Source organism: Dermochelys coriacea, chromosome 1, assembly GCF_009764565.3.
Source record: "Dermochelys coriacea isolate rDerCor1 chromosome 1, rDerCor1.pri.v4, whole genome shotgun sequence".
In the NCBI taxonomy this organism is placed as follows: domain Eukaryota; kingdom Metazoa; phylum Chordata; order Testudines; family Dermochelyidae; genus Dermochelys; species Dermochelys coriacea.
This window is the reverse complement of record NC_050068.2, coordinates 4,294,490-4,320,971: the sequence shown is the minus strand read 5'-3', so window position 1 is coordinate 4,320,971 and position 26,482 is coordinate 4,294,490. Positions and strand designations below refer to the sequence as shown.

The 26,482-nt window shown below is 47.4% G+C and overlaps 2 protein-coding genes across 3 annotated transcripts; one reads left to right on the top strand and one right to left on the bottom strand.

Annotated features, from left to right (window-relative positions):
• Positions 1-472: 472 nt before the first annotated feature.
• Positions 473-25,524, bottom strand: LOC119860936 (olfactory receptor 52B2-like). 2 transcript variants are annotated; one of them, XR_006277524.1, is made up of 3 exons: positions 5,591-6,343; positions 2,434-3,648; positions 473-2,252 (listed from the first exon to the last, which is right to left on the bottom strand). XR_006277524.1 is itself a non-coding variant. In XM_043503974.1 (3 exons), the coding sequence occupies exon 3, from the start codon at positions 3,602-3,604 to the stop codon at positions 2,654-2,656; it is 951 nt and encodes a 316-aa protein (XP_043359909.1). In that variant the 5' UTR covers positions 3,605-3,648; positions 6,359-6,481; positions 24,585-25,524; the 3' UTR covers positions 473-2,653. The 2 variants fall into 2 exon arrangements, 1 of the variants encoding a protein (XP_043359909.1); XM_043503974.1 differs by lacking the exon at positions 5,591-6,343 and adding exons at positions 6,359-6,481; positions 24,585-25,524 and having other exon boundaries at positions 473-3,648.
• LOC119846261 (putative olfactory receptor 52P1) lies at positions 20,755-21,824 on the top strand. The gene is given in 2 exon segments (XM_038379678.1): positions 20,755-21,004; positions 21,007-21,824. Coding segments are annotated over 2 exon segments (1,068 nt in total).
• Positions 25,525-26,482: the final 958 nt, after the last annotated feature.

Sequence of the window (26,482 nt, the reverse complement as noted above, 5' to 3'; positions counted from 1 at the left end):
CCTTCTACTGCCGCCCCATACTTCCACCCTGCTGCTCTGGTGGCTTATAAATAGACTTGGTAGAATTCAGTTTTTAGTTTCTTATAACTTTGATGGGTAGTATCAACTGTTTGTTTTTAAGCTTTTTGGTATTTTTATAAATTTTAATTTTCACAGTTGTGGGAAATTAATGGGGGGAGGTCAGATAATTGTTTAATGACAGTAGAAGTTGAGATTCAAAGAGTTCAAGCTTTTATACACAGAGAGACAAGGTGCGTGAGGTAATATCTCTGTTTGGGTCAACGTCGGTTGGTGAATGGGGGGAGGGATAGCTCAGTGCTTTGAGCATTGGCCTGCTAAACCCAGGATTGTGAGTTCAATCCTTGAGGGGACCATTTAGGGATCTGGGGCAAAAATTGGGGATTGGTCCTGCTTTGAGCAGGGGGTTGGACTAGATGACCTCCTGAGGTCCCTTCCAACCCTGATATTCTATGAATGAAAGAGACAAGCATTTGAGCTCCACAGAGCTTATAGGCACTCAGACCTGGAGAAGAGCTCTGTGGCACTCGAAAGCTTGTCTCTTTCACCAACAGAAGTTGGTCCAATAAAAGACATCACATCCCCCACCTTGTGGCTCTCATATCCAGGGACCAACAGGACTGCAAAAACCACAAAGTGTCAAGATATACAAAATAAATATCCTAAACCCAGAAATGATTTGCTGAGTTATAATTCACTAGTCCATTTGTAAAAGCCTAATTCAGAGTCTAAATTACTGGATTTTGACTCTAAGACTATGTCTACACTTTTGTTGGTATAACTTATGTCACTCAGGGGGTGTGAAAAAAATACACCCCCGGAGCAACATAAGTTTCACCAAAAGAAGCATCAGTGTGGACAGCGCTATGTCGGCAGGAGAGCTTCGCCCACCAACATAGCTACTGCCGCTCGTTGGAGGTGGTTTAATTACGTCAAAGGGAGACCTCTCCATAGGCACGGAGTGGCTACATGAGTGATCATATAGTGGTGCAGCTGCAAGCTCACAAGTGTAGACGTGGCCTGACAGGTTCTCAAGCAACATTTTTCTTGCTTTCTCTTCCTGTAAATTTCAATTATGATCAATGGAAATATTTTTGTGGGTTTGTGTGTGTACAGTAAAATCAACAGCTAATTTCTAAGTTATTATCTGCAAAAAACATAGAGTTTTCAGGTGCGAAGTTATCTTAGATAACAGCCTAAGTCTTCAATAAACATTTAATTAAAAATGAAAAGAATTGAAAATATTTTGGATAGGAAGAGCTAACACCTCCCATCAGATCCTTATGGTGGAATTCAGCTAAGAGCTGAACACAAAAGGGGCTGTACAATGGGAATGTTTATCTGGTAGGTGCTTCAAAGCGCCAAATAAGTATTTACAGATGCTCTTCTTACTTCTGGACTGCGGTAAATGGATTGTCAAAAGGAACCATTTTGGGGAGCCACATGTGGGGCCCAATCCTGCATTCCATGCACCCTCAAAACCACCCTTAACTGATTTAATGGGGGTGCAGTGACAGCTGAAAGGCCCCTTGATGGAAAATCCTGGCTGTCGGGTTACTTGTCTCTATTTGTCAGGTGCATAGTTCACATAGATGAGGTCATCTCTTTCATCTTCATCAGACCATGTGCCCGATTCCCCTCCTGCTGGTACAGGGAAGCGAAATCACACCTCGGCTGCAGCACCCCAGAGAGGATTCACTGCAAACCCTCTCTCAGGGATTCTATTTAGGGCAGCAGCTTTTTATTTTGCCAGAGGCTCCACAGGAGTCCGGATGCCCCAGAGACATGCTGGCTGGCTGTGGATCCCGGCCTGACACAAACCTCCCCACTGGACTTTCTACTGCAGGCACCTTGTGCAGGGCTTAATTTGTGCCGGGCCTTTCATTACAAATTAAGCCCTGGGAGGAGGCAGTGGGGCCCAGGGCCAATGAGGGGGTGAGAGCCCAGGGTGCTATTTTCCTGAAGGCCAACCCTGGCTCTGTCCAAGTCTATAGTTAAGAAAACAAGTCCAATATTTTTGAAAACTTTGAGATACAAGAGTAAAAGGCATGACCCAACATAGAGTTCAGCAGGGCAGAATGTAGGTAAAAATGTACCTCTCAGAAATACAGTAAGGGCCACATCTTCAGCAGGTGCTTATCAGCGTAGTGACTCTGACTTTAATGGAGCAATGCCGGTTTACACACATGGAAGATCTGGTCCTTAGGTCCTACCAGCTTCACATTTGTGATCCTCTGTTTCTCTTTAAAAAGAAAAGGAGTACTTGTGGCACCTTAGAGACTAACAAATTTATTAGAGCATAAGCTTTCGTGAGCTACAGCTCACGAAAGCTTATGCTCTAATAAATTTGTTAGTCTCTAAGGTGCCACAAGTACTCCTTTTCTTTTTGCGAATACAGACTAACACGGCTGCTACTCTGAAATCTGTTTCTCTTTGTTTTCTAACTGCCATGCTTTAGTCTTAGGAGAGTCTCACAATTCCTCTGATCAGCAAACGCTACATCATGGAGCCTGAGATGAGAAAGAGACCATCTAAAATGGTCTAACACAAAGTTGCCATTTCCTGAAGGGCCTCACTGGAGCCCACAATTTCCATCTGGTTTATTTCTAAGGGGATAGCATCCCAGTTGCAGCATTCAGCACCGCTGCCCTGCCTTGAAGAACAGGCGGACCATCTTTTCCCAAATTAGCCTCGTTTTCACTGCATAGATAATGGGGTTTAACATGGGTGGAAGGAGCACATAGAGATTGGCCAGTAGGATGTGAATGTTGTGGGGGACGTTGTGGCCAAACCGATGTGTGAAAAAGGTGAAGAACGCTGGCATGTAAAACATGAATATGACACAGATGTGGGAGCTGCAGGTCCCAATAGCTTTGAGCCGGGCGTCCTTTGACGGGAGCCTAAAGACAGTCCTGAGGATGAGAACATAAGACACAACAATGAGCACAACATCCAATCCTGGTGATAAAAGAGTTGTAGTAAAACCATACCAGATGTTGACAGCTATATCGGCACAGGCCAGCCGGGCTATGCCCATGTGCTCACAGTACGTGTGAGGCATAATGGTGTGGCCGCAGTACGGTAGCCTCCAAAGGAGAAGAAGTGCTGGGAACATTACACAAAAGCTTCTAGCTAGAGCCACCAGCCCTATTTTGGCTATCACTGAATGTGTTAGCACAGTCGTGTATCTCAAGGGATCACATATGGCAATATACCGATCGTACGCCATGGCCAGCAGGATTGTTGACTCAGCAATAAAACTAATATGTGTAAAGAGCATCTGGGTCAGGCAGGCATCGAAAGAGATTTCCTTGGAATGTGCCCAGAATATGCTCAGAGTTTTGGGCACTGTAGAGGAAGACAATATTAGATCAGAGATGGCCAGCATGGCCAGCAAAAGGTACATGGGCTCGTGGAGGCTTCGCTCGGTTACAATGACAAATAATAAGGTAAAATTTCCGAAAAGTGTGACGATGTACATCAGGCTGAATGGGATGGAGATCCAGATGTGCAGCTCCTCCATGCCTGGGATGCCAATCAGGAAGAAGGAGGCAGGATGAAAGCTGGTTTGATTGAGAGCTGACATGATGTGACGAGGCTCCCTGTCTGAATTCACCCAGGGTCCCTTCCCTATAGACAAAGAAAATATCATATGCCATCAATAATGAGAAGTACTTTGGATTTCTATAGCACCTTTCCTCTGGGGATCTGTGACAAAGTGGGAATGTTCTTAATGTTTTCTCTGAATACTGTGCGCCTCAGTTTCCCCTATGTGTTACTCAAGTATCTAGTGGTGGGACAGGGGTGTGTGATCATTACAGAGACCCCTAGAGGGCAGGTGTGACTGCAAACTGGCTGCCTTGGCACAGACAATGGGTGACACTCTGTATCCTGGCAACTGATAGCCAGAGCCCATCCTCTGCAAGGAGCCAGCTGAAGGTGTTGGAGAATAAAAGGAGAGGTGCAAGCCAGGTGACCTGTTTGCCCAGGACAGATACAAAGCAGGGAGGCAGGGCAGCTGGGAGTGATGGAGGCTGGGCTGTTGGAAGCGAGCCCGTCTCCTGGTTTGGGACTTGGGGGCAGAACGCAGGGCTCTGGATCCCCCCTCAAGGTGAACTTTGCTGTAACTTCCTGCTTTTTGTGCTAACAAGATCTGTTCTATGCTGTATTCCCAATGACTAATTAACCCTTCTGTTTTACAATGGTGGCTGGGTCCCTGCTGATTGCAAAGTTGGTGTGCAGGGTCCCTTTGGGGGCATGTGAGGCTTCCCCAGGTATCCCATTCAGGTGGACTCGCTGCAGGGAGCTCACAGGGGCTCCGAGGTCAGACCCAGGAGGTGTGGAAGAAGAGCAGACTTCTTGCCCTGGTGACAGATGCCCTGAGGGGAGACGCTGCCCCAGAGTCCTGTTTGACTTCATTCAGATGGTGCCAGAGCACCCAGCCTGTCACTTCGTGACAGGATCCCAAAAGTGATTTACAAATATCATTGAACTAGCACTCACGACCCACATCTGAGTTGAGGAGCCATCGATGTACAGATTTTCACTATATAAAGTAACAAAGGCAATGCAAATATGTGCATTTTACTGATCGGGAAATTGAAGTACAGAGAAGATCATCAACTTGCCATGTGCACTGAGCAAATCAGTACTAGAGAGCAGAATAGAACCCAGGAGTCCTGACAGTTCCCTACTCTAACCAGACCTGCTATTATTATTATGAATTTGTTTTCTAGTACCCAAAAGTCTACCTGACAGGTGGCAGAAGATGATTACATAATAGTGGTGCATTGGAACTGATTGCTATTTACTATGCATAACATGTTAATTCTGTTACCTATTCATCCACCCACCCTCTTTTGACTCATGTTTTTATCTGTTTCTTCTGCCTCTCATGCCTTATCTTTGTCCCAGAGGGTGAGCCCTTCGAGGCCGGGACTTTGGTTGTGCGGAGCCCAGCCCAAAGGAGGCTTGATCATTGATTCGCAGCTCTTGGCACTGCTGTAACACAAATAATGACAATAATGCAAGGGTCTTTGCAGTACATATAGCAGACAAGGACCCTGCCCTAAAGAGCTTGCAGTCTCAGACACCAAACCTGTAAAGGCCACAAATAGAGGGAAAAAATAGCTGAACTTTGAGGGCTAAATTCAGAAGCAGAGGTGTAAGGCGGTACAAGTCTGATGAGATGTGTCAGTTACACCGCTCAGGCAAAGTGAGCCGGCAAAGCAATTCAGGGGCTTAACATTTACATTAACATTAACATTTGCCCACCCCCAGTTTGTGCAGTCGGGGCTCGAATGGCAGCCTGTTGTCTAAAGAGCTGCCTGGTGGTTTGCATCACTGCCCTGACTGAGTGCTCTGCAGCTCTTTGCACGCCATTGGTGCAGACAGTCCTACCTTTCATTTAATCTGCCCCTTGCATTTCATAACACTTTCCTGCATGGTCTCTGAATGTGCTCAGCTGACCAAGCCTGTACATCACACTGGCCAAATGTGTGTCACATTCCCTTCTAGTGACTGGTCCACTGGAGGATAAGAGCCTACTATTGCTCCCACCTAACAGAGTTACCTCTTCAGTTCAGATGGTAACCGTTCTGATGAGCCAGGCAGGGAGGTGTTACACCTACTTTCCTTTAATCCACACTCCAGTCCTTTTCGGTCTTGTCTACACAGGGGAGTTAATTTGCACTGAGTTTGTTCACTCTAAGTGGTGCATATTAGATAGTACACACTGACTGTGTGCACATTGTCAACTGTTTTCTTATTCAGTATGTATCGGTGCATCTCGATGGCTGGGCAGCGTAAATGGTCAGCATTCTGGGTGAGTATCCCATGGTGTTTTGCTTCACTGCTGGGCTCTGTGTATTCTGGGCCTTTTCTTTTTGCACGTTGTGGGATTCGTAGCAGCAGTTTGTCAGAAGGGAGTGGAATCCTTAGACCTCCTTCCACCTGCTTTGCCAGTTGTTTGCACTGTCCCCCATGGTTGCAAGCACGCCTCTAAAAAATAGCAAAACCACTAATATGGACAATATTTAATTAAAGTAATAAAGTTCTGGTGGTTAAAAACTGTGGTATAGAGAGATTTAGGGACTCAACCAAGGCCACACAGGATGTCAGTTGCAGAGTCTTGACTGGAGCTCAGACAGTCCAGGCTCCTAGTCCCTTGTCTATCTATCTGCTGCTATTTGCCTGCCGCATTGAAAGAAATATCCTATTCCTATCCTAACTTTACAGTGAGGACAAAAAACAAACAGACAGATGATGTGGTCATATTATATGGTAACACTCTTTCCATTCCACTAGAATCTCAGGAGGACATTAAACAGAAGATACTAACCACCGAAATGTTTAAATCAACAGCTCCAGATAACTTGCCACCAAGAGTTTTCACTGAGCAGTTCACTGGACCATTAATATTGATTTTCAAGATGTCTTGGAACGCCAGGGAATTTTCAGAAGACTGGAAGAAAGCAAATGTTGTGACAATATTTAAAAAGGGTAAATCAGATGACTGGGTAATTATAGGCTTGTAGGTCTGACAGATCCCAGGTGAGATAATGGAGCAGCTGATATGAGATTCAATTAATAAAGGAGGTTAATATAATTAATGTCAATCAACACGGGTTTACAGAAAACAGATCGTGTTGAACTAACTTGATATCTTTTTTTGAGTTTGGTTGATAAAGGTAATAGTGTTGATGCAATAGACTTAGACTTCTGTAATTCATTTGGCTTGATACTTCATGACATTTTGATTAAAAAACTAGAAAGATAGAAAATTAACACTGCACACATCAAGTGACTAAAAACCTGGTTAACAAATAGGTCTCCAAATGTAATGTAAATAGGGAATCATTATCAAATGGGTATGTTTCTAGTGGGATCCCACAGGGATCAGTTTTTGACCCTACGCTATTTCACATTTTTATCAATGGCCTGAAAGAAAACGTAAAATTATCACTGATAAAGCTGGCAGACAATACAAAGATTGGGAGAGTGGTAAGTAACGAAGAGGTCAGGTCAATGATATAGACTGATTTAGATCGCTTGGTGAGCTGAGCGCAAGCCAACACTAGATGTAAATGTATATATCTAGTAACATAGCACGCAATCTATACTTACAGGATGGGGGACTCTATGCTGGGAAGCAGTGACTCTGAAAAAGATTTGGGGGTCTTGGTGGATAATCAGCTGAAAATGAGTGCCCACTGCAACACTGTGGCCAAAAGGACAAATACAATTCTCGGATGCATAAATGGGAATCTAGATTAGGAACCGAGAGGTTATTTTACTCCTGTATTTGGCACTGGTGCAATAACTGCTGGAATCCTGTGTCCAGTTCTGGTACCACAATCTAAGCAGGATGTCAGTACATTGGAAAAGATTCAGAGCAAAGCCACAAGAATGATTACAGGACTAGAAAACATGCCTTATCATGATAGACTTTAGGAGCTTGATCTATTTAGCTCAGCGGTTCTCAAACTATGGAGCAGGGTGTGGGAATGTGTCAAAGGAGGCACAAGCTCTGTGGGGGCTTTTTAAAGAGCTCTGGCTGTCAGCCCTGGGTGGCTGGGGCTCATGCAGAAAGGCCGTGTACACCCAGGCGGTGAGGATAAAGGGGACAGACAGAGCCCCACCACCTGGGCTCTGACTATTCTACCCCCCAATCACTCACCCCCCAGGTGGCAGGACTCCAGCTGTCAGCCCTGGGTGTGGGGTGGTGGGGCAGCAGGAGTACAGAAGTAAGGGTGGCAATGAAGCGCTAAGTCTGCTGTAGGGTGACCAGATGTCCCGATTTTATAGGGATAGTCCTGATTTTTGGGTCTTTTTCTTATATAGGGTCCTATTACCCCCCACCCCCCTCTCGATTTTTCACATTTGCTGTCTGGTCACTCTAGTCTGCTGTGAAAAATTTCACATTGCCACCCTTACTAACTGGCGCAGCACTGCCCTTGTAACGCCGACAGATCCCAGGCATCGGTGGGCAGGATCGAACCAGGGACCTCAGTGCATGAGCCTCTACAGCATGAGCTCAAAGCCAACTGGCTGCTACTTAAGGCTGTGAAGCAAACTCATTAATCTCGCTCTCTAAGTGGTCTCGGTGCCACTAGATGGGGCAGAGCACCACACCCAGGAGGTGTGTGGGTTACAACTTCACAGCTGGGCACCTAGCCAGCAGCCACTGCTCTCCACTCTGCCTTCACAGCTGGCTGGCAGTATATGTACTTGGGAGAAGGGCATGAAGGACTACAGACACAAAGAAGGGGAGTCCGATCAAATGAGGTTGAGAACCACTGATTTAGCTTCTACTCTGAACTGGAATTTCCAATGGTCCCAAAATTTGACTGGCCGTTTGGGTCAAAAAGGGGCTACGTTATGAATCCGTCGGAAAGCCAGGACTGAGTTCTCTCTTGCATGTGTTTGGGCAGCACATGGCACAAAGGGCACTAAGCCCAGCTGGCACCTTTGGTGATATAAATATTAAATGATAATGAGCAGGTCAGAAAATGGCTGTGTGTCCCCCTGGGTGGGCAAGTGACATGCCCCCTAGCTTTGGGCCTAGAAGCTGCATCTCCCAAAGGCATTAGCCTCCCATCTGCAGATCCCTGCCTCTCTAATCACTATCCCCATCCCACTGAACCCTGTTGAATGCCGGAGACCTGCCCTGAACCCAAACGTTTCTTGCAATCGACTCACCAGGCTCCTGCCCCGGCCGGGGGTGAGGAATCTCTGCCTGTGATCTGGGTGGAGAGCGGCAGGCAGTGAGGAATCTGCACTGACCAGGGCTGAGACACGGATATTTATACTGCTGCCCTGGGGATCCAAGCAGGTGGCTCAGAGCCAGTAGGGAGCCCAGGGTCAATATGACTTTAACCCTGACTCAGGTGGTGAAGTGTAGCAGCAAATTAACTGTTTGAGCCTGAACTCCCTTTTCGCCTGGCTGCAAGATACCTCCTTGGATTATAACATGGAACATGAGAAGCAGGCCCCAGAGTCATCCCAAAGCATTACACCGTGCTGTGCTTCACATCAGGCGTGATGCAATGTACGAGCTTAAAGTGAGCAGGTTACATTGCCTTCCTTCAGCTGGGCCCACAGAGAGGATAATGGACCAAATGTCATCATGGCTTGCAGGGGATGTTGTTATTTTTTCACCTCATGTGCTACAGGCCTGTGATTTGGAGCCAAAGGGTGCCTGGTTCTAGTCTCAGGTCCCCAAGTGTGTACGTGCGATTGTGTCTGTTATCTGCTGCATGTGATTTTGTTACCATGGGCTTGTTGGTATGAAGGTTCAGCTTGAAAGTGAATATCGTTAGGTCTCTTTCTGCTTAGGAGACACTGCTGTGAGAGCAGAGATGCGAGAAACAATCCAATGGAGAGCCAGGGTGGGAAATGGAGAACTGAGGGCTGGGCCATGCAAGAAACAAATACAGAGAGGTTGTGCAAAAGGAGCAGAGAGCAATTCTGATGAAAAAGGAAAGAAGCCCACATCTGGATTCCTAACATTAGGCATCTAAAATCTGGTAAAAGAGGCCTGGTTGCCCTTAGCTCAAATGTCATACTTCTTACTTGCTCAAATTGAATCAGAAGATGGTGAGTTTCAATTTTCAGGAAACAAAATTGCAAAATTAGATTTGCCCAAAGAATCAAGCTGTTCACAGAGTGTTGAACTCCTTGCAGTTTGTTTATTCCTAGCTCATATCAGCAGTAAAACGCTTCTAACAGCTGTGTAAATGTTTAGCAGAACAGGATTCTGCCTGTAGATGTAGAATCACAGAATCAGAGAAATGAAGAGCTGGAAAGGACCTCAAGAGGTCACCTAGTTCAGCCCCCTGTGCTGAGGCCAAGAAAACCTAGATCATCCCCAACCGGGGTTTGTCCAGCCAGTTCTTAAAAACCTCCAGTGACAGGGATTTTACAATCTCCCTTTGACGCCTATTGCAGAGCTTAACTGCCCTTAGAGGTTTTCCTAATATCTCACCTAAATCTCCCTTGCTGCAGATTAAGCCCATTGCTATTTGTCCCACCTTCACTGGACATAGAGAACAATTGATCAAAGTCCTCTTGATAACAGCCTTTCACATACTTGAATACTGTTACCTGGTCCCATCTCAGTCTTCTCTTCTCAAGACTATATATGCTCGGGTTTGTTTTAACCTTTCTTCACAGGTCAGGTTTTTAAAAACTTTTATCATTTTTTGTTGCTTTCCTCTGGAATCTCTCCAATTTGTCCAATTCTTTCTTAAAGTGTGATTCCCAAAATGGATGCAATACTCTAGCTGAGGACTCATCAGTGCTGAATAGAGCGGGACAATTACCTCCTGTGGCTTACATATGACACTCCTGTTAATACCCCACAGAATGATACTAGCCTTTTTTGCAACTGCACCATATTATTAACTCATATTTAATTTGTGATCCATTTTAGCCTCCTGGACCTTTTCTGCAGTATGACTGCCTAGTCAGTTCTTCCCCATTGTGTAGTTCTGCATTTGATTTTTTTTCCTTCCTAAGTGTAGTACGTTGCACTTCTCTTTATTGAATTTCATCTGGCTGATTTCAGATCAATTCTGTAATGTGTCAATGTCATTTTGAATTCTAATCCTGTCCTCCAAAGTGCTTGCCACCCCTCCCAGGCTGGTGTTGTCCGTGAATTCTATGAGCACACTCTCCACTCCATTATCCAAGTTATTAATGAAAATGCTGATTAGTGTGGGACCCAAGACAGATCCCTGCAGGAACTAAGCAGATATGTCCTCCCAGTTTGACAGTGAACCATGGTCTTTGAGTGCAGTTCTTCCACCAGTTGAGTACCAACCTTAGAGTAATTTCATCTAGAACACATATCGCTAGTTTGCTTATGAGAATGTCATGTGGATTGTACAGAAGCACCCAGAGGCCCCAAATAAAAAAAGGGCCCCCTTGTTCTGGAGGCTGTCCAAACATCTAGTAAAAGACAGTCCTTGCCCAGAAGAAGACAAGACAAAGAGCTGGAGGGGAAGTGACATGCCCAATGTCCTGCAGCCGTTCAGTGACAGAGTGAGGAATAGAACCCAGGTCTAGTGCCCTTAGCCACCCTGATTTCCAGCCTCCTTTTCCCTGGTGTGATTCTCTGGCCTTAACAAATGCAGTCTGACCCCCACTCAGCTCCATTCAGAAGATCTTTCTCCTAACACGTAGCCCTTACCTTGTTGCTGTTGGGGACACTGGGCATGGCCACTAGGTAACTCAAGGGGATGGAAGACCACGAGTGTCGAAGAAGCCCCCTCGCTCTAGGCCCAGATGGCCCCCCCCTTCCCTTTTCTGCCCAGAGATACTCACAGCGGTCACGCTGAGAAGTTTGCAACAGAGTATTGCAGGCGCCGACTGGCTGGAGCAAGATTAGGCCAAGCAGGACAGGAATGTTAGATAGTGCTGAACAAACAACTCCATATATGGGGGAATAGATGATAAGAAGAAAAAGGGGAACTGGCTGGTATACCGGATTGGCTATATGGATACTCAGGGCAGCTTGCTATTGGATAAGTATGCTAAAGAATGAATGTATAAAATATGTGTAACTGCTTGCACTGGTGTGCAGAATTTGAGATTGTTGTCTCCCTGTACCGCTTGAAGCTTCAAATAAACTTTTCTACTTCTCCACCCCATTGTGATTATTGGGCAACACACACTGGGCAACGAATCCAGCTGTTGCTTGCCTCGGGCTTTTGTGCCAGCAACAGTTTTTGGAGTCCCTGGGTGGGCTAGAGGCTACAACACAAGCCTTGCCCGGATCCCTTGCGGGGACCGGAGGGTGAGGACTTCGACCAACGTCCAGTGCACACCAGTGTGATTCCCGGGGGCCTCGCAGGGGCATAGCCCAACCGGCCCTGTAGGGCACAACGGTGCAACGCGCCTGATAAGTGGAGAAGTGCCGCAGGCGACGGTGGGGAACCGGTCCTTCGGGTAAGGTAGGAACCTTTTGAAATCCGGATTGTCTGCTCTGTTTTGAATACCCTGTAGGCATGGGACAAGGACAGAGCTCGGGAAGGAGGGCACAGTGTACGCCCCTAGAGTGTATCCTAGCAAATTGGAAGGTATTTGGATTGGATCCGATGACTAAGAATAAATTAAAACGATACTGTACAGTTGACTGGCCTCAATATCAACTAGAGGACCAGGAGCGGTGGCCACCAGGAGGGTCAATTAATTACAATACGATCCTCCAGTTACTTTTGTTCTGTCAGCGAACGGGGAAATGGAATGAAAATCTGTATGCTCACTTGTTTTTGGCTTTGTGTAATCGATCAGATGTCTTACAGTGATGTAATTTGACTCCGACTGGTTCGGTAGTGGCTAATGTTAGTCCCCAGACCCCCACCCCAACTGTGATGGCAGGTACGGTGTCCCCTTCGGTCCCCATGTCCCCGCCTGATAGGGCCCCTACAGTGGGCTTATATGCTTTACTTACTGAAACTAAGATCTCCCGTACTGGCACGGGTGAGCGTCTGGCCACGACTATGCAGATCTATACCCATGTGCACTTTAACCCTATGGATTTGGCTGCTTTCAAAGTACAGGCAGGGGAGTTTTCCACCAACCCAAGTAGGTTTATTTCAGTTTTTGAGGGCTGTCTTAGCAGCTATAAACCGGATTGGGATGATTGCAACGTCCTCCTGCGCACCTTATTGTCTGAGGTCGAACAACAACAGGTCGTGTCCAAGGCAAGGGAGGAGGCACAGAGATGGTACGACCAGGATTGTAATAATGTCCCTGACCCGGATGAGCAGGTCCCCCGAGTAGACCCTAAGTGGAACTCAAATGATCCTGCGGGTATGACCCGGCTTACCACCTATAAGCAGTTGCTTTTGCATGGACTCCGTACTCGGCTGTCCGACATAATAAATGGGCAAAACCGTATGAGGTAATGCAGGATCTAAAGGAAAGCCCAGGGGCCTTCCTACAGCATATTAGGGATGCTATTTGACAGAACACCAATGCAGACCCCGATGATCAGGAAACTAAGGCAATCATGAAGGGAATTTTCATGAGCAGAGCAGCCCCTGATATTAAGAGAAAGTTACAGAAAAAAGAGGCTCTAATGGGCATGACCATGGCACAAATCTTAGAGACCGCAAACCGAGCTTATAGTCTAAGGGAGGCCGAAAAGGAGAAAAAGCGAGTTAGAATGATGGTAGCGGCGGTACAGGCCGGCGCTACGGGAAGTGGCCGGGGAGGAAGGGGCCGTGGACACGGACGTCCGGGCCCACAGGAGAGATGACTGGGTCGCAACCAGTGTGCCTTGTGTAGACAAGAGGGACACTGGAAGAATGAATGCCCAGAGAGGAATGGAAAGGGGGGCGCCCCTATGATGGCAATGGAGGAACAGGAATAGGGGTGTCAGGGGAGATGGACCGCCCTGCCCCTGGAACCCCGAGTAAAGATGCGGGTGGGAAGTTCGGAAATAGACTTTTTAGTGGACTCTGAAGCAGCACGAACTGCCGTGAATCGACCCCTTCAGTTGCCGGTAGCAGACTCCCTTACCGAGGTGGGTGCCACAGGCAGAGGCACCAAGTGCCCAGTGTATGCCCCAGTGGATGCGCTTTGGGAAATAGGACTATATCTCACAAGCTGGTCTATCTCCCCGAGTGCCCGAGGCCTCTGCTGGGACGGGATCTGCTTTGTCGCCTAGGCGCCACCTTGCAGTTTACTCAAGATAAAATAACCCTTACCCTACCCCCCGAGAATGCATGGATCATGACCCTTACAGTTGAGCCTCAGCTATGCAAGCCCCAGAATTGAGCCTGTGGGAAGACGGGTGTACCCTCTAGTGTGGGCAGCGGGGATCCCAGAAAAGCTACCCATCAAGTCTCTGTTAAGGTTCAGCTCCTGCCAGGAAAAGGCCCGGTGCGAGTTAAACAGTATCCAATTGCGAGGGAAGCCAGAGAAGGTTTACAGGACACTGTAGATCGGTTCCTAACATATGGAATCCTCCCGGAATGCCAGTCAGCCTGGAACACTCCCATCCTGCCCGTACGAAAACCTGATGGCACGTATCGCTTGGTACAGGATCTGAGGATGGTTAATGAACGGGTTAAAACTCTGCACCCCCAGGTTCTGAATCCGTATACCTTGCTGGCTTCTGTAGGAGGCCAGTATACCCATTTTTCAGTCCTCAATTTGAAAGATGCGTTCTTCGCTATTCCCGTAGATACCTCGTCCCAAGAAATCTTTTCTTTTGAGTGGGAGGACACAAAAAGGGTTAAAAAGCAACTATGCTGGACAGTATTGGCCCAGGGATTTAAAAATTCCCCCACCCTTTTTGGCCAGGCTTTGGTCAGGGATCTGGAAGAGTGGAGCAACGAGGAGGGGGCTCTTCTTCTTCAATATGTAGATGATTTGTTAATTGCTACACTGGGCCTAACCCCATGCATCAAAGCCACTGTGGCTCTCCTGAATTTTATTGGCCTCCGAGGATATCGGGTATCGAGAAGCAAGGTTCAAATTGCCCTCCTGATGGTACAATTCCTGGGGTTCCACATAAGGCAGGGGGAGCATCAGCTTTCCAATGAGAGGAAGGAGGCTGTCTGCCAGGTTCCCGTTCCCATTAATCATAAACGCCTCAGAGCCTTCCTGGACATGGCGGGGTTCTGTCGGATATAGATCCCGGAATTTGGACTGTGGGCTAGACCCCTGTATGATTGTGTAAAAGGAGCAGATCATGACCCCTTCTATTGGGCCCCAGAGGCCGACAGGGCATTTAAAATCTTGAAAAGGAAGCTGATGGAAGCTCCAACTCTGGGCCTCCCGGATCTCACTAAGCCATTTCAGCTGTATGTACATGAACAAAAGGGGGTGGCCCTAGGAGTGCTCCCACAGTTGCTGGGAGCATGAAAACATCCCCTGGCCTATTTCTCTAAGCAGCTGGACCAAGTGGCAAAGGGATGGCCAGCGTACCTGCGGGCAGTTGCAGCCACAGCCCTGACGCTGGCTGAAGCTGGGAAACTAACTTTGGGAGGGACAATACAGATATATTCCCCTCATATGGTCTGAGCCTTTCTGGATGCAAAGGAAGGCCTTTGGCTCACCCAGGCTCGGATGGCTAAGTACCAGGCTAAACTTCTAGAGAACTCTGAAGTCACCTTACAGTCTTGCCCCTCCCTTAACCCCGCCACCCTCTTACCGGAGACTGAGGAACAGGAACGTGATTGTTTAGAGATCATAGATGCCCAATACTCTAGCCATCCGGATTTCCCTTCCCCGATTATGCAAAAACCCAGTCTTTTGAAGCTACTCCCTGAGGAGAGGTCCATTGTGTGCTGATTGCCTGATCCCTGAGGCTTAAGGACAAAGTCTCAAGCTATATAAGGGAAAGACTGAACTATTCATGGGGTGTGAGTTCTGAGCTAAGGCTGTTAACTGGTGAACTCTTTGTGGGCTTTGAAGTGTGATCAAAGGCTGGGGGTGTGGGGTGTGTGATCTTTGATAAGCTTATTATCATGCCTGGGTTTTTAATGTTTTCTCTGTGATGCTTTCACCTTAAAATAAATGTGCTTGCTCAAAAAGGGCCATTTGGTAACTTGTAACTGCTGGCAATTGCCCCTGTTCATAGCCTTCGAAGAGGAAGCAATGCACAGATGCTGTTTTAATTTATGCCCCTTTCTTTTCGATCCACTTAGGCTGGATTTCCACCTCCAAATCACATGCATCGATTCCGTGGGTGCTCTGGAGCTGGAGCACCCATGTGAAAAAAAGTTGGGTGCTGAACAAAAACAACACGGAGTCCTTGTGGCACCCTAGAAACTAACAAATTTATTTAGGCATAAGCTTTCGTGGGCTAAAACCCACTTCATCAGATGCATGGAGTGAAAAATACAGTAGGGAGGTATAAAAACACAGCATATGAAAAGATAGGAGTTGCCTTACCAAGTGGGGGGTCAATGCTAAAGAGTCAATTCAATTAAGGTGGAAGTGGGCTATTCTCAACAGTTGACAAGAAGGATTGGAAATCACTTTTGTAGTGCTAATGAGGCCAATGTAATCGAGGTGGCCTATATCAAACAGTTGACAAGAAGATGTGAGTATCTTCTTGGGGGAAATTAGTTTTTGTAGTGTCCCATCCACTCCTAGTCTTTATTCAGGCCTAATTTGATGGTGTCCAGTTTGCAAATTAATTCCAGTTCTGCAGTTTCTCATTGGAGTCTGTTTTTGAAGCTTTTTTGTTGAAGAATTGCTACTTGTAAGTCTGTTATTGAGTGTCCAGGGAGATTGAAGAGTTCTCCAACTGGTTTCTGAATGTTATAATTCTTGATGGCAGATTTGAGTCCATTTATTCTTTTGTGTAGAGAATGTCCAGTTTGGCCAATATACATGGCAGAGGGTCACTGTTGGCACATGATGGCATGTATCACATTGGTAGATGTGCAGGTGAATGAGCCCCTGATGATGTGGCTGATGCAGTTAGGTCCTATGATGGTGTCCCTTGAATAGATATGCGGACAGAGTTGGCACCAGGGTTTGGTTCTTGGGTTAGTGTTTTTGTTGTGTGGTGTATTGTTCTGGTGAGTATTTGCTTCAGGTTGAAGGGCAGTCTGTAAGCGAGGACTGGCCTGTCTCCCATGTCTGAGAGTGAAGGAACATCCTTCAGGATAGGTTGTAGATCCTTGATGATGTGCTGGACAGGTTTTAGTTGGGGGCTGTAGGTGATGGCTAGTGAGACAAAGACAAATACCTTCAGGATCTCTATCAAGTGTTCTTAAAACTACAGTAGCCACCTGGTGAAGTGAAGAAACAGATTGACAGAGCCAGAAGGGTATCCAGAAGTCATCTACTACAGGGCAGGCCGAACAAAGAGTAACAGAACGTCACTAGCTAGGGTGGGGATTGTTTTCTTGTGTGGGTGTGGAGAGTGCTTAGCCCATAGTAAATAATGGAGAATCACTGTTATTATTAGCTATTATAGTGCCTTTGGCACGCAGTACAGTCATTCCAATTTCCGCCAGTAGAGGGCTGTACTGCCCATATGAACTGGCCAACTCATTAATTAATGGACAGGTGATAAGCATCATTCACTGTGATCTTCTCTTGCAGCAGAATCTTTCTTTCCCCTCCAGGATTTTTACAGAAAGAAGATATTTAGGCTTTCCTTGCCTGGGGCCACAGGGTAGAATGTGTGAGTGCATGCATGTTCTTTCTCTTCATGTAGGTACTAACAGACTGTGATCAAATGACCCCTTAACTTTCTCTTCGTTAAGCTAAAGAGATTGGGCTCCTGGAGTCTCACTATAAGGCAGATTTTCCAGTGATTAAAATTCTAGTGGGTCTTTGAATTTTCTCCAACTTATCAACATCCTACTTGAATTGTGGACTCCAGAACAGGACCCAATATTGCAAGTAGTAATGGCACCCATGACAAATAAATGAGGTAGTATAACCTCCTTATTCTAATGTGAGATTCCCTTGTTTATACATACAAGGATCGACTTGAGTCTTTCACTATCAAGCATGTTTCTCAAGACTTCAAATTACGGATTCTGATGTTTAACTATCCTCACTCTTACAAGATTCCACCTTATTCTGTCCTGAATTTGTCTAGCTTTAGTGTCCAACTATTGGATTTCCCTACCTTTGTAAATCTGCGCTAGCTCTGCAGTGCAGCCATGTGTGTCCCATAAAATCTGCTCGGCCACTAGGGTCCCCCGCATGTACCCAGAGACAGAGTTCCCCGTAATTCCCCAAGCCCTGGAGTCAATCTCAAGAGGAAGCCCTGAGCTCTGGGGACACCTCAGCTGGTGAGGATGTTCCATAGAGATTTCACACGGCAGTTATAAATGTCTGTGCTATTGAAGCCCTGTAAAGGGAAGATTTGTACAGATGGTTTCCTCTAGGAGAAAGGCTCCTGTCGTCCCACAAACACCTTCCCTTCCCCGTTGCTGCCTCAGAGCCTGGTGAGTCTTTTGTATTTGGTACTCGGCTAGTATTTAATTCATTAATGCTGTGACTTAATTGTGTCTCTGCTGCAGTGTCCAGAGAGGGAATCATGCTTTGGAGGGAAATTTCCCGACCATAAGAAAGACAGAAAAGATCCACTCAGTCCGATCTTCCGAGGCAAGTGCCGGACTGGTCCCTGTTACATATCTTAGTGTATTGACCAGCCTAGTTTAAACTTCCTTGTGTTCTATGGACCCCATCACTTCTCCTGGGATGTAATCCCACAGCTTGATTGATCCCACTTGCATCAAGTTCTCCTGAACTTCAGCCTACATGTTCTCTTCCCTAATTTCATCCTATTCCTCCCAGGCACCTGCCTTGTACCTTGTAAATAACTCCCCTCCCTCCTTGTTATTTGCACCTAGGTAAGATCCATCTCCATCAGTGGCATTCTGGGTGTCCTGTAGCTCAGGCTGGGGTTAGGGTTTTCCTGCATTACTGCGGGGGTGGGGGAGGGAAGCTCAGTTATATTGACCAGAGTGACATCCCCTGACAGACTCATCCCTCGGACAGACGCACATCAGTCAGCCGCAGCTCTGCCCAGTGTGTAAATGGAGATCTAACAATACACCAGGCCAAACTATTGTGTCCCACTTCCACTGTGCGACCCCTTTGGAATCAGTGGGTGACATGGGTATAATTAAGGACAGAATTCAGCCAATTAATGGGGACAAAAAATCCACCTGGACCAACAACCAGGGAATTAGCCCCCACGCTCACACAGAGGAGACTGTGCGTGTCAGGGGGCGGAAGCCGGGGCTGGGGGTGAGAAGGGACTTGCTTTGGTGAGAGTTCTCCCTGGCAGCCTCTTTCCTGGTGCCCAGATACATCATACACCCCCCTCTCCAGGTCCTTGCAGGAAATTGCACTCTGTATTTGAAGCCCTTTGCGGGTGCAGCTTTAAAAGCTGTGAGCTGAGAGCCCCAGCAGAGCTGGGAGGTTTGGGCAGGACTGTACCTGCACCCAGGAGTGTTACCCTAGGATATTAAACATGAAGACCCACGATGCACACAGCACATAGCATCATAGAATCGTAGGACTGGAAGGGACATCGAAAGGTTATCTACTCCAGTCCCCTGCATTCATTGCAGGACTAAGTATTATCTTCTAGACCATCCCTGGCAGGTATTTGTCTAACCTGCTTTTAAAAATCTCCAGTGATGGAGATTCCACAACCTCCCTAGGCAATTTATTCCAGTGCTTAACCACCCTGACAGTTAAGAAGTTTTTCCTAATGTTCAACTTAAACCGCCCTTGCTGCAATTTAAGCCCATTGCTTCTCATCCTATCCCCAGAGGTTAAGGAGAACAATTTTACTCCCTCCTCCTTATAACAAACTTTTATGTACATGAAAACTGTTCTCATGTCCCCTCTCAGTCTTCTCTTCTCCAGACTAACCAAATCCAATCCTTTCAATCTTCCCTCAATAGGTCATGCTTTCTAGCCCTTTAATAATTTTTCTTGCTCTTCTCCGGACTCTCTCCAATTTCTCCAGATATTTCCTGAAATATGGCACCCAGAACTGGACACAATACTCCAGTTGAGGCCTAATCAGTGCAGCGTAGAGTGGAAGAATTACTTCTTGTGTCTTGCTTACAACACTCCTGCTAATACATCCCAGAATGATGTTTGCTTTTTTTTGCAACAGAGTTACACTGTTGACTCATATCTAGCTCTTTACCAGAGGATGTTGTGAAGGCCAAGACTATAACAGGGTTCAAAAAAGAATTAGGTATATTCATGGAGGCTAGGTCCAATGGCTATTAGCTAGGATGGGCAGGGATGATGTCCCTAGTCTCTGTTTGCCAGTAGTTGGGAATGGGCGACTGGGGATGGATCACTGGATGATTACCAGTTCTGTTCATTTCCTCTGGGACACCTACCATTGGCCACTGTCAGAAGACAGGATACTGGACTAGATGGACCTTTGGTCTGACTCAGTGTGGACGTTCTTATGTTTCTCATGTTCTTATACTCTATAGAATATGGGCCGTATAAGTGGGTTTGTCTACACATCCTTCATCTTGAAGTCTGTGTTACATTTTATAGTTCATTTCTGCTCCCCATCCAATTCTGAGTTGAATGGCAGGAGCTCCTTCCTTGGGCAGAAGCAGAGAAGACATAGCTGGCTGGGTCAAGTGAGCTCAGCACAGGTATGAGGAGAAGGGGAGAGCCTGCATCAGCAAGTGGGGGCTAATCGAATAAAAAGCAGAATTAGCCAGGGCGGGGAAGGGGAAGCTGAGAGGAGGCAGAACCCAGGAAGCCAGTGCCTGGATGAACCAGGTGAGGTGTGTGTGAGCCTGACAGCACCCACGCCTGAGCGTTGAACCCAGTAGGTCTGAGCTAAGAAGCCTGGTGCCAGTGAAGTCAGCACTAGCCCAGGCCTCCCTGCCAGGGGAGGGACAGGATTACGTTATGGATATTCATGCAGAGCGACACAGGGGATGAGGCCCTGTTTGGGAATGAGGTTAAGAGCAGGTCTAGCTGCTGGGTTCCCCCAGCATCACCCTCTCTATGATCAACCTCGCTGAGACCATAGAAACTAGGAGACCCAGGGTTGCTGGGTTCAGACTTCTCTGCCCCATTCTTGCTTCCTCCAGGGACAGCAATGCCAAGTGCACAGGGTGCCGTGAGCAGCACCGGGCAGCGTCCATACAGAATCGGTCTCTCCTTTGGCTTGATCTCCCCTCCCTGATTTATTGCATCCTTATTCACAGGCAGTGTGAGCTGCAGTGAACACAGCTGGAGAACCAGGGGCCGGCCATGGCTGCTGCCAACCTGACACCTTCAAACCCTGCCACGTTCCTGCTGCTGGGCATCCCCGGGCTGGAAGAAGCTCATATCTGGATCTCGGTGCCCGTGTGCACGATGCACATGGTGATCATCGTCGGGAACTGCGCTATTCTCCTAGTCATCGCCACAGAGCCAGCCCTGCACCGACCCATGTGCTATTTCCTCTGCATGCTGGCAGCCATCGACCTGGGAGCCTCCACCTGCACCCTGCTGAAATTACTCTCATCTTCTGGTTTCAGGCCAGGGAGATCAATGCCGGGGCCTGCCTGGCCCAGATGTTCTTCATTCACTCCCTCTCCATGATGGAGTCAGCTGTGCTGCTGGCCATGGCCCTGGATCGCTACGTGGCCATCTGTGCTCCCTTGCGCTACACTTCTGTCTTCACCGGCCACCTCGTTGCCAAGCTAGGCGTGGCGGCCATAGCCAGGGGGACGCTGCTCATGAGCCCCTGCCCCTTTCTGATTAAAAGACTGTCCTTCTGCTGGACCAACGTCACCCCACACACTTACTGAGAGCACATGGCTGTGGTGAAGCTGGCCTGTGGAGACACCAGCATTAATCATGCCTACGGCCTCAGCGCGGCGTTGCTAGTCATAGGTGGGGACCCGTTGTTTATCGGTCTGTCCTATTTCCTGATTGTCCGGGCTGTTCTGCACCTCTCCTCCTGGGAGGCCCGGCTCAAGGCCTTTGGTACCTGCAGCTCCCACATCTGTGTCATCCTGATCTCCTACACCCCGGCCCTCTTCTCCTTCTTCACGCACCGCTTTGGCCACCACGTGGCTCCCCCTATCCACATCATCCTGGCCAACCTCTACCTGATGTTCCCACCCATGTTGAACCCCATCATGTATGGGGTGAGGACCAGGGATATCCGGGAGTGGGTGCTCAGGGTGATCCTGCAGGGCACAGGTACCCCCAAACCTAGGCCCGAATGGGGCTCCCTCCTCCAAAGGCCATCCAGCCAGATCCCCCAGGCAGAGATTCCTGTGCACACAGTGCCCCCTCCCAGGGGCCTTATCTCAGGGTCTGTAAAGCAATAACTTCCTATGGCTCCCAGATAGATTGCGCCAGCCAGGAGGGGCCCAGATTCCGGCTGCGAGGCACGGCAGCCCTGAGTTCTCCCAGTGCCACAGAGAGTGAACCTGTCTGGGAATCCAGGGGAGAAGCCATTGCCTCTGATTCCCACCCTGACCTGGAGAGAGCCACAGGCACAGCATGAGAGATTGTATCCTGGAAAGCAGCAACTGAAAAGGACTTAAATCAGCATGGACAAGCAACTCGACATGAGCGCCCAGTGGGATGCTGTGGAACAAAGGGCTAATGTGGCCTTTGGGTATATAAATCTCAGAAGCAAGAAGGAGTAGGGAGGTGACTTTTACATCTGTAGGGGGCTTTGGTGATAGATACTGCATCCAGTTCTGGTGTCCATATTTTACAGAGCTGGTGATGAATTGGAGAGGGAAAGAAAAGAGCCACAAAAATTATTTGAGGGCTGATTACATGGCTATATAGCAAGAGAGTTAAAGAGCTCAATCTGTTTAGCTTATCGAACAGGAGGCTGAGAGGGGACTTGACTACAGTGTGTAAAGACCTTCTTGGGGAGAAAATCCTAAATACTAAAGGGCTCTGTTATCTCGTGGAGAAAGGCAGAACAAGAACCCGTGGCTGGAAGCTGAAGCCAGACAAATTTAAATTAGAAATAAGGCACAATTTTTAAATAGTGAGGTGCTTAACCCTGGAACAGTCAACCAAGGAAGGTCTGGTGCATTCCCCAGCTCTTCTTGTCTCCAGATCAAGGCTTAGCTACATTCCTGGAAAATACTCTTCAATCAAACACAAGTATTGGGCGCAATGTAAGGGTAACAGGGTGAAAGTCTGTGGCCTGTGCTATACAGGAGGCCAGACTGGAACATCTAATGGTCCCTTCTGGCCCTAAACTCTATGAAGCAGTGGCCCAGCGTGAATCCACCCCACCTGCTCCATGAGCAAAACACATCACAGAAGGAGGCACTTGGTTCTGCATTCAAAGGGAGACAGCTCGATGCCTTACTCACATGCATGTCAGCCCTAAGCATAACTACTCCTGCTCTGATATCCTCTCCCTCCTTTCATCATTCTGTTTTCACACGTTTGTGACAAAGCGGGAAATTTCTGTCATTTTTTATGAATCCTATACGTGCCTCAGTTTCCTCTATGTGCTGCATGGTTACCTAGGAGATGGAATAGAGTTGTTTGTCTTCAGGGCAGGCTGAGACACAGTTGTGAATAGTGCCTAGTTTTCCGGGACTTGGGCCCCATATCAATGGAGTTTTTGAATATGTCTACACAGCAACTAGATACCTGCAGCTGGCCTGTGCCAGCCGACTCAGGCTTGCAGGGCTGTTTCATTGTCCTCTTCATTTACCTCTTCTGCAGTTTTTGCATTTTCTGCAAACTTGATCAGGGATGATTTTATATTTGTTTCCAGCTCATTGATGAAAGTGTTACATAGCATAGGGTTAAAAACTGATCCTTGCAGGACCCCACTAGGAAAATACCGCCTCAGTGATGAGAGGTTTCAGAGTAGCAGCCATGTTAGTCTGTATTCACAAAACGAAAAGGAGTACTTGTGGCACCTTAAATTTGTTAGTCTCTAAGGTGCCACAAGTACTCCTTTTCTTTCTACTGAGTGATGATTTCCCATTACATTTTGAGACCTATGTATTAGCCAGTTTTGAATTAATTGAATGTGCGTCATGTTGATTTTGTATTGTTTTAATTTTTCTATCAAAATGTCACGCAGCAAAAGTCTAAGTATATTATGTCTGCACTATTACCTTTACCAACCAAACAGTTAATCTTGTTTAAAAAAAATCTGAGACCTGACAAGAGTAATGGTCTCAAGTTGCAGTGGGGGAGGTTTAGGTTGGATATTAAGAAAAACTTTTTCACTAGGAGGGTGGTGAAGCACTGGAATGGGTTACTTAGGGAGGTGGTGGAATCTCCATCAATAGAGGTTTTTAAGGTCAGGCTTGACGAAGCCCTGGTGGGGATGATTTAGTTGGGGATTGGTCCTGCTTTGAGCAGGGGCTTGGACTAGATGACCTCCTGAGGTCCCTTCCAACCCTGATATTCTATGAGTCTAAGATTCATTTTCATAAACCCACATTGATGGGCATTAGTTACATTACCATCCTTTATATCTTTGTTAACTGAGTCCCATATCAACCATCCCATTGTTTTCCCAGGATTAATGTCAGGCTCAGCGACCTCTTAATTATCCAGGTGTGGCTTTCAGTCACACCAGTTCAGCCAGTTTACGGAAGCTATCCTGAGCTGCTGGGCTCTTTAGACCACAAGAATAGCTTTGCTTGCTGATGGGAGAGACCTTTGCCTGCAGCATCTCTGAGTGGGTGCAGCCCAAGGCCGGCACATGGAGCGTGCAGGCTCAGGGCTCCAGCCCAGCCAAAATCCCCTCACTGCGAAAACATCCAGAGCGCTAGCACTAGTGGGCACTCCCTCTTTCACCTGCGCCAGACTTGAGACCCACCACAGCGAGTCAGGCATCTGGTCTTTTGCGATTACCAGACTTAGATATTTATCCTAATTGTGAGCTCAACTGTGTAAACTAAACATTCTTAATAAGTCACAATATCCTTGAACAATAAACTGTCATGGAAAAAAGGTGCAAAAGGGACTTAATTTAAGGAAAAAGGCTTCCTGATGTAACTCAAGGGGTATGTTAAGATCATGCTTTGTAAACAAAAGTGGGAGACTGGAAATCAATATAGCAAAACTGATTTATCAGAAATTAGACCTACTTGGTGAACAAAAGGATGAGTGGATGGGCTATTCCACCCATGATCACTCCCTTTCGGAGTCCTGACAAAAGGGAGTTTGAGAGGATAGACACGGGGTCACATTAACACCCTTCACTTTTTGGGCCCATATCGTCCCTCAGTCTAAAGTAATCAGTGTGACCATGCAATCTTTCCCTTTTCTCCTCCCAGTTTACACCCCTCCACCCTCAGGCTGTCTGACCCAGTAGTCTGCATGTGACAGAAACCCAACTACTCCTTCTCTACCTTTGGAGAGGCAGTTTATACTACCGGGCTCTTTCCCAGCATGCCTTAGCATGGCACAATTCCCATAGTCCCTCTGGAAACTACAAACCTCCAAATGCCTGAGTTCCATGCTGAGCCAGGGAAAGGGTGATGCAGGGGCCCAGGCCTGCTTTAAATAGGCAGCAAGTGCCTCTTCTAGAGTTTGGACACCCCTGGGCACATCACACCAACAAAGGGCTAGAAAGAGGCCAGAGCACAGGGCTCTGTGACCCACCTGAGTTCTGCAACCCAGCTCAGCGCTGTTAGCCCTGCAGCCCAAACCACGTTCAGCTTCACTTGGTGCAGCAACAATCCCCCCTCAGAAGGCCCTGTAGCAAACTTTGTAATTATGCAGTCTGGCTGCTGCGGGGCTTCTGGCCACCCAGGGAAGAAAAACGGGAGTGTCGGGCTGTGTTTACACTACTGCAGTAAGTCATCCTATGCTACACATCTCCAGCTACGTGAACAACAGAGCTGGAGCCGATGTACCTTAGGTCGAGTTACTGGAGAGTCTACCCCGCAGGGAGTCGACCAGAGAAAATCTCCCTTGACTTACCTTACTCTTCTCCTCTGGGGGCAGAGTACAGGGGTCCATTGCAGAGCAATCTGCAGTCGATTTGGTGGGTCTTTATTAGACCTGCTAAATCAACCACTAGTGGATCAATCTGCAAGCATTGATCCCAGATGTCTTGTTGACCTGCTCTCAGGGTGGAAGCCCCAGTCACTGCAACACTGAGCATCACAGCACCTAGCAAAACCACAGGAACACTGAACCCCAAAGCCAAGTTATGCTCCTTATGCAAACCCCAAAGCTAGCCCAGGGAGGGAGAAATTGAGCTAGCCCAGGGAAGAGGACACCAGGAGTGTGTGCTAGACCCCACAGCTCTCAGAGATAGACACCTAAGTCCAGGGATGCTCCTGTTTTCCAAGCCACCAATGGGAACTTGGTGGCTGACAAGCTACCTTTTAAGGAAATGAGTTATATACGGGGCCTCACTCCACAGGACATGGTGAGGAGCAAGTGTGGTGCCCACCTTGTAACTTTCAGCCCAGGCAGAGCATCCAGCTGGAATGAGAGAACTAGGTTTAATTCCCCCCTCAGCCTGATGGGGAGAAAACGCTCTCCCACCACAGATATAGGATGTTTGATGTAGGGCTCACTCATCTCTTGCTGAAGCTGCTCCACTATGGACAGAGCAGGGGGACTAGAGGCAGGGTCTCCCCACCACTTGACATAGGAACCCACTAAGTAAATATTTATCCAGAGCAAAACCATTATTAGGCTAGAGAGAGCAAGAGAAGCAATGACTGACCCTAATGTGGGCAACATGAATCCACTCTAGCCTTTCACTGAAGGATGAAATTTTATACAAAGTTTAATCTACAGCATTGGCTAGCAGCATTCCAATTTTTGGCAGGGATATGTAGGAACTGGGGAAATCAGCTTTTAGCATCAATATACAGTAGAACCTCAGTTACAAACACCACACTGCCTTAAGAACCAGAAGAAGGTAGTCAAACCGCAAAGACCAAGAAAACCCAACCAAATACAGTACAGTGTTAAACTACTTAAAAAAAAAAAGTTTAAAAAAAGAGATTTGACAAGGCAAGGAACT

Bases quoted from the DNA above. Each gene is read 5' to 3' on its own strand.
- LOC119860936 (XM_043503974.1), bottom strand. From the start codon at position 3,604: ATGTCAGCTCTCAATCAAACCAGCTTTCATCCTGCCTCCTTCTTCCTG.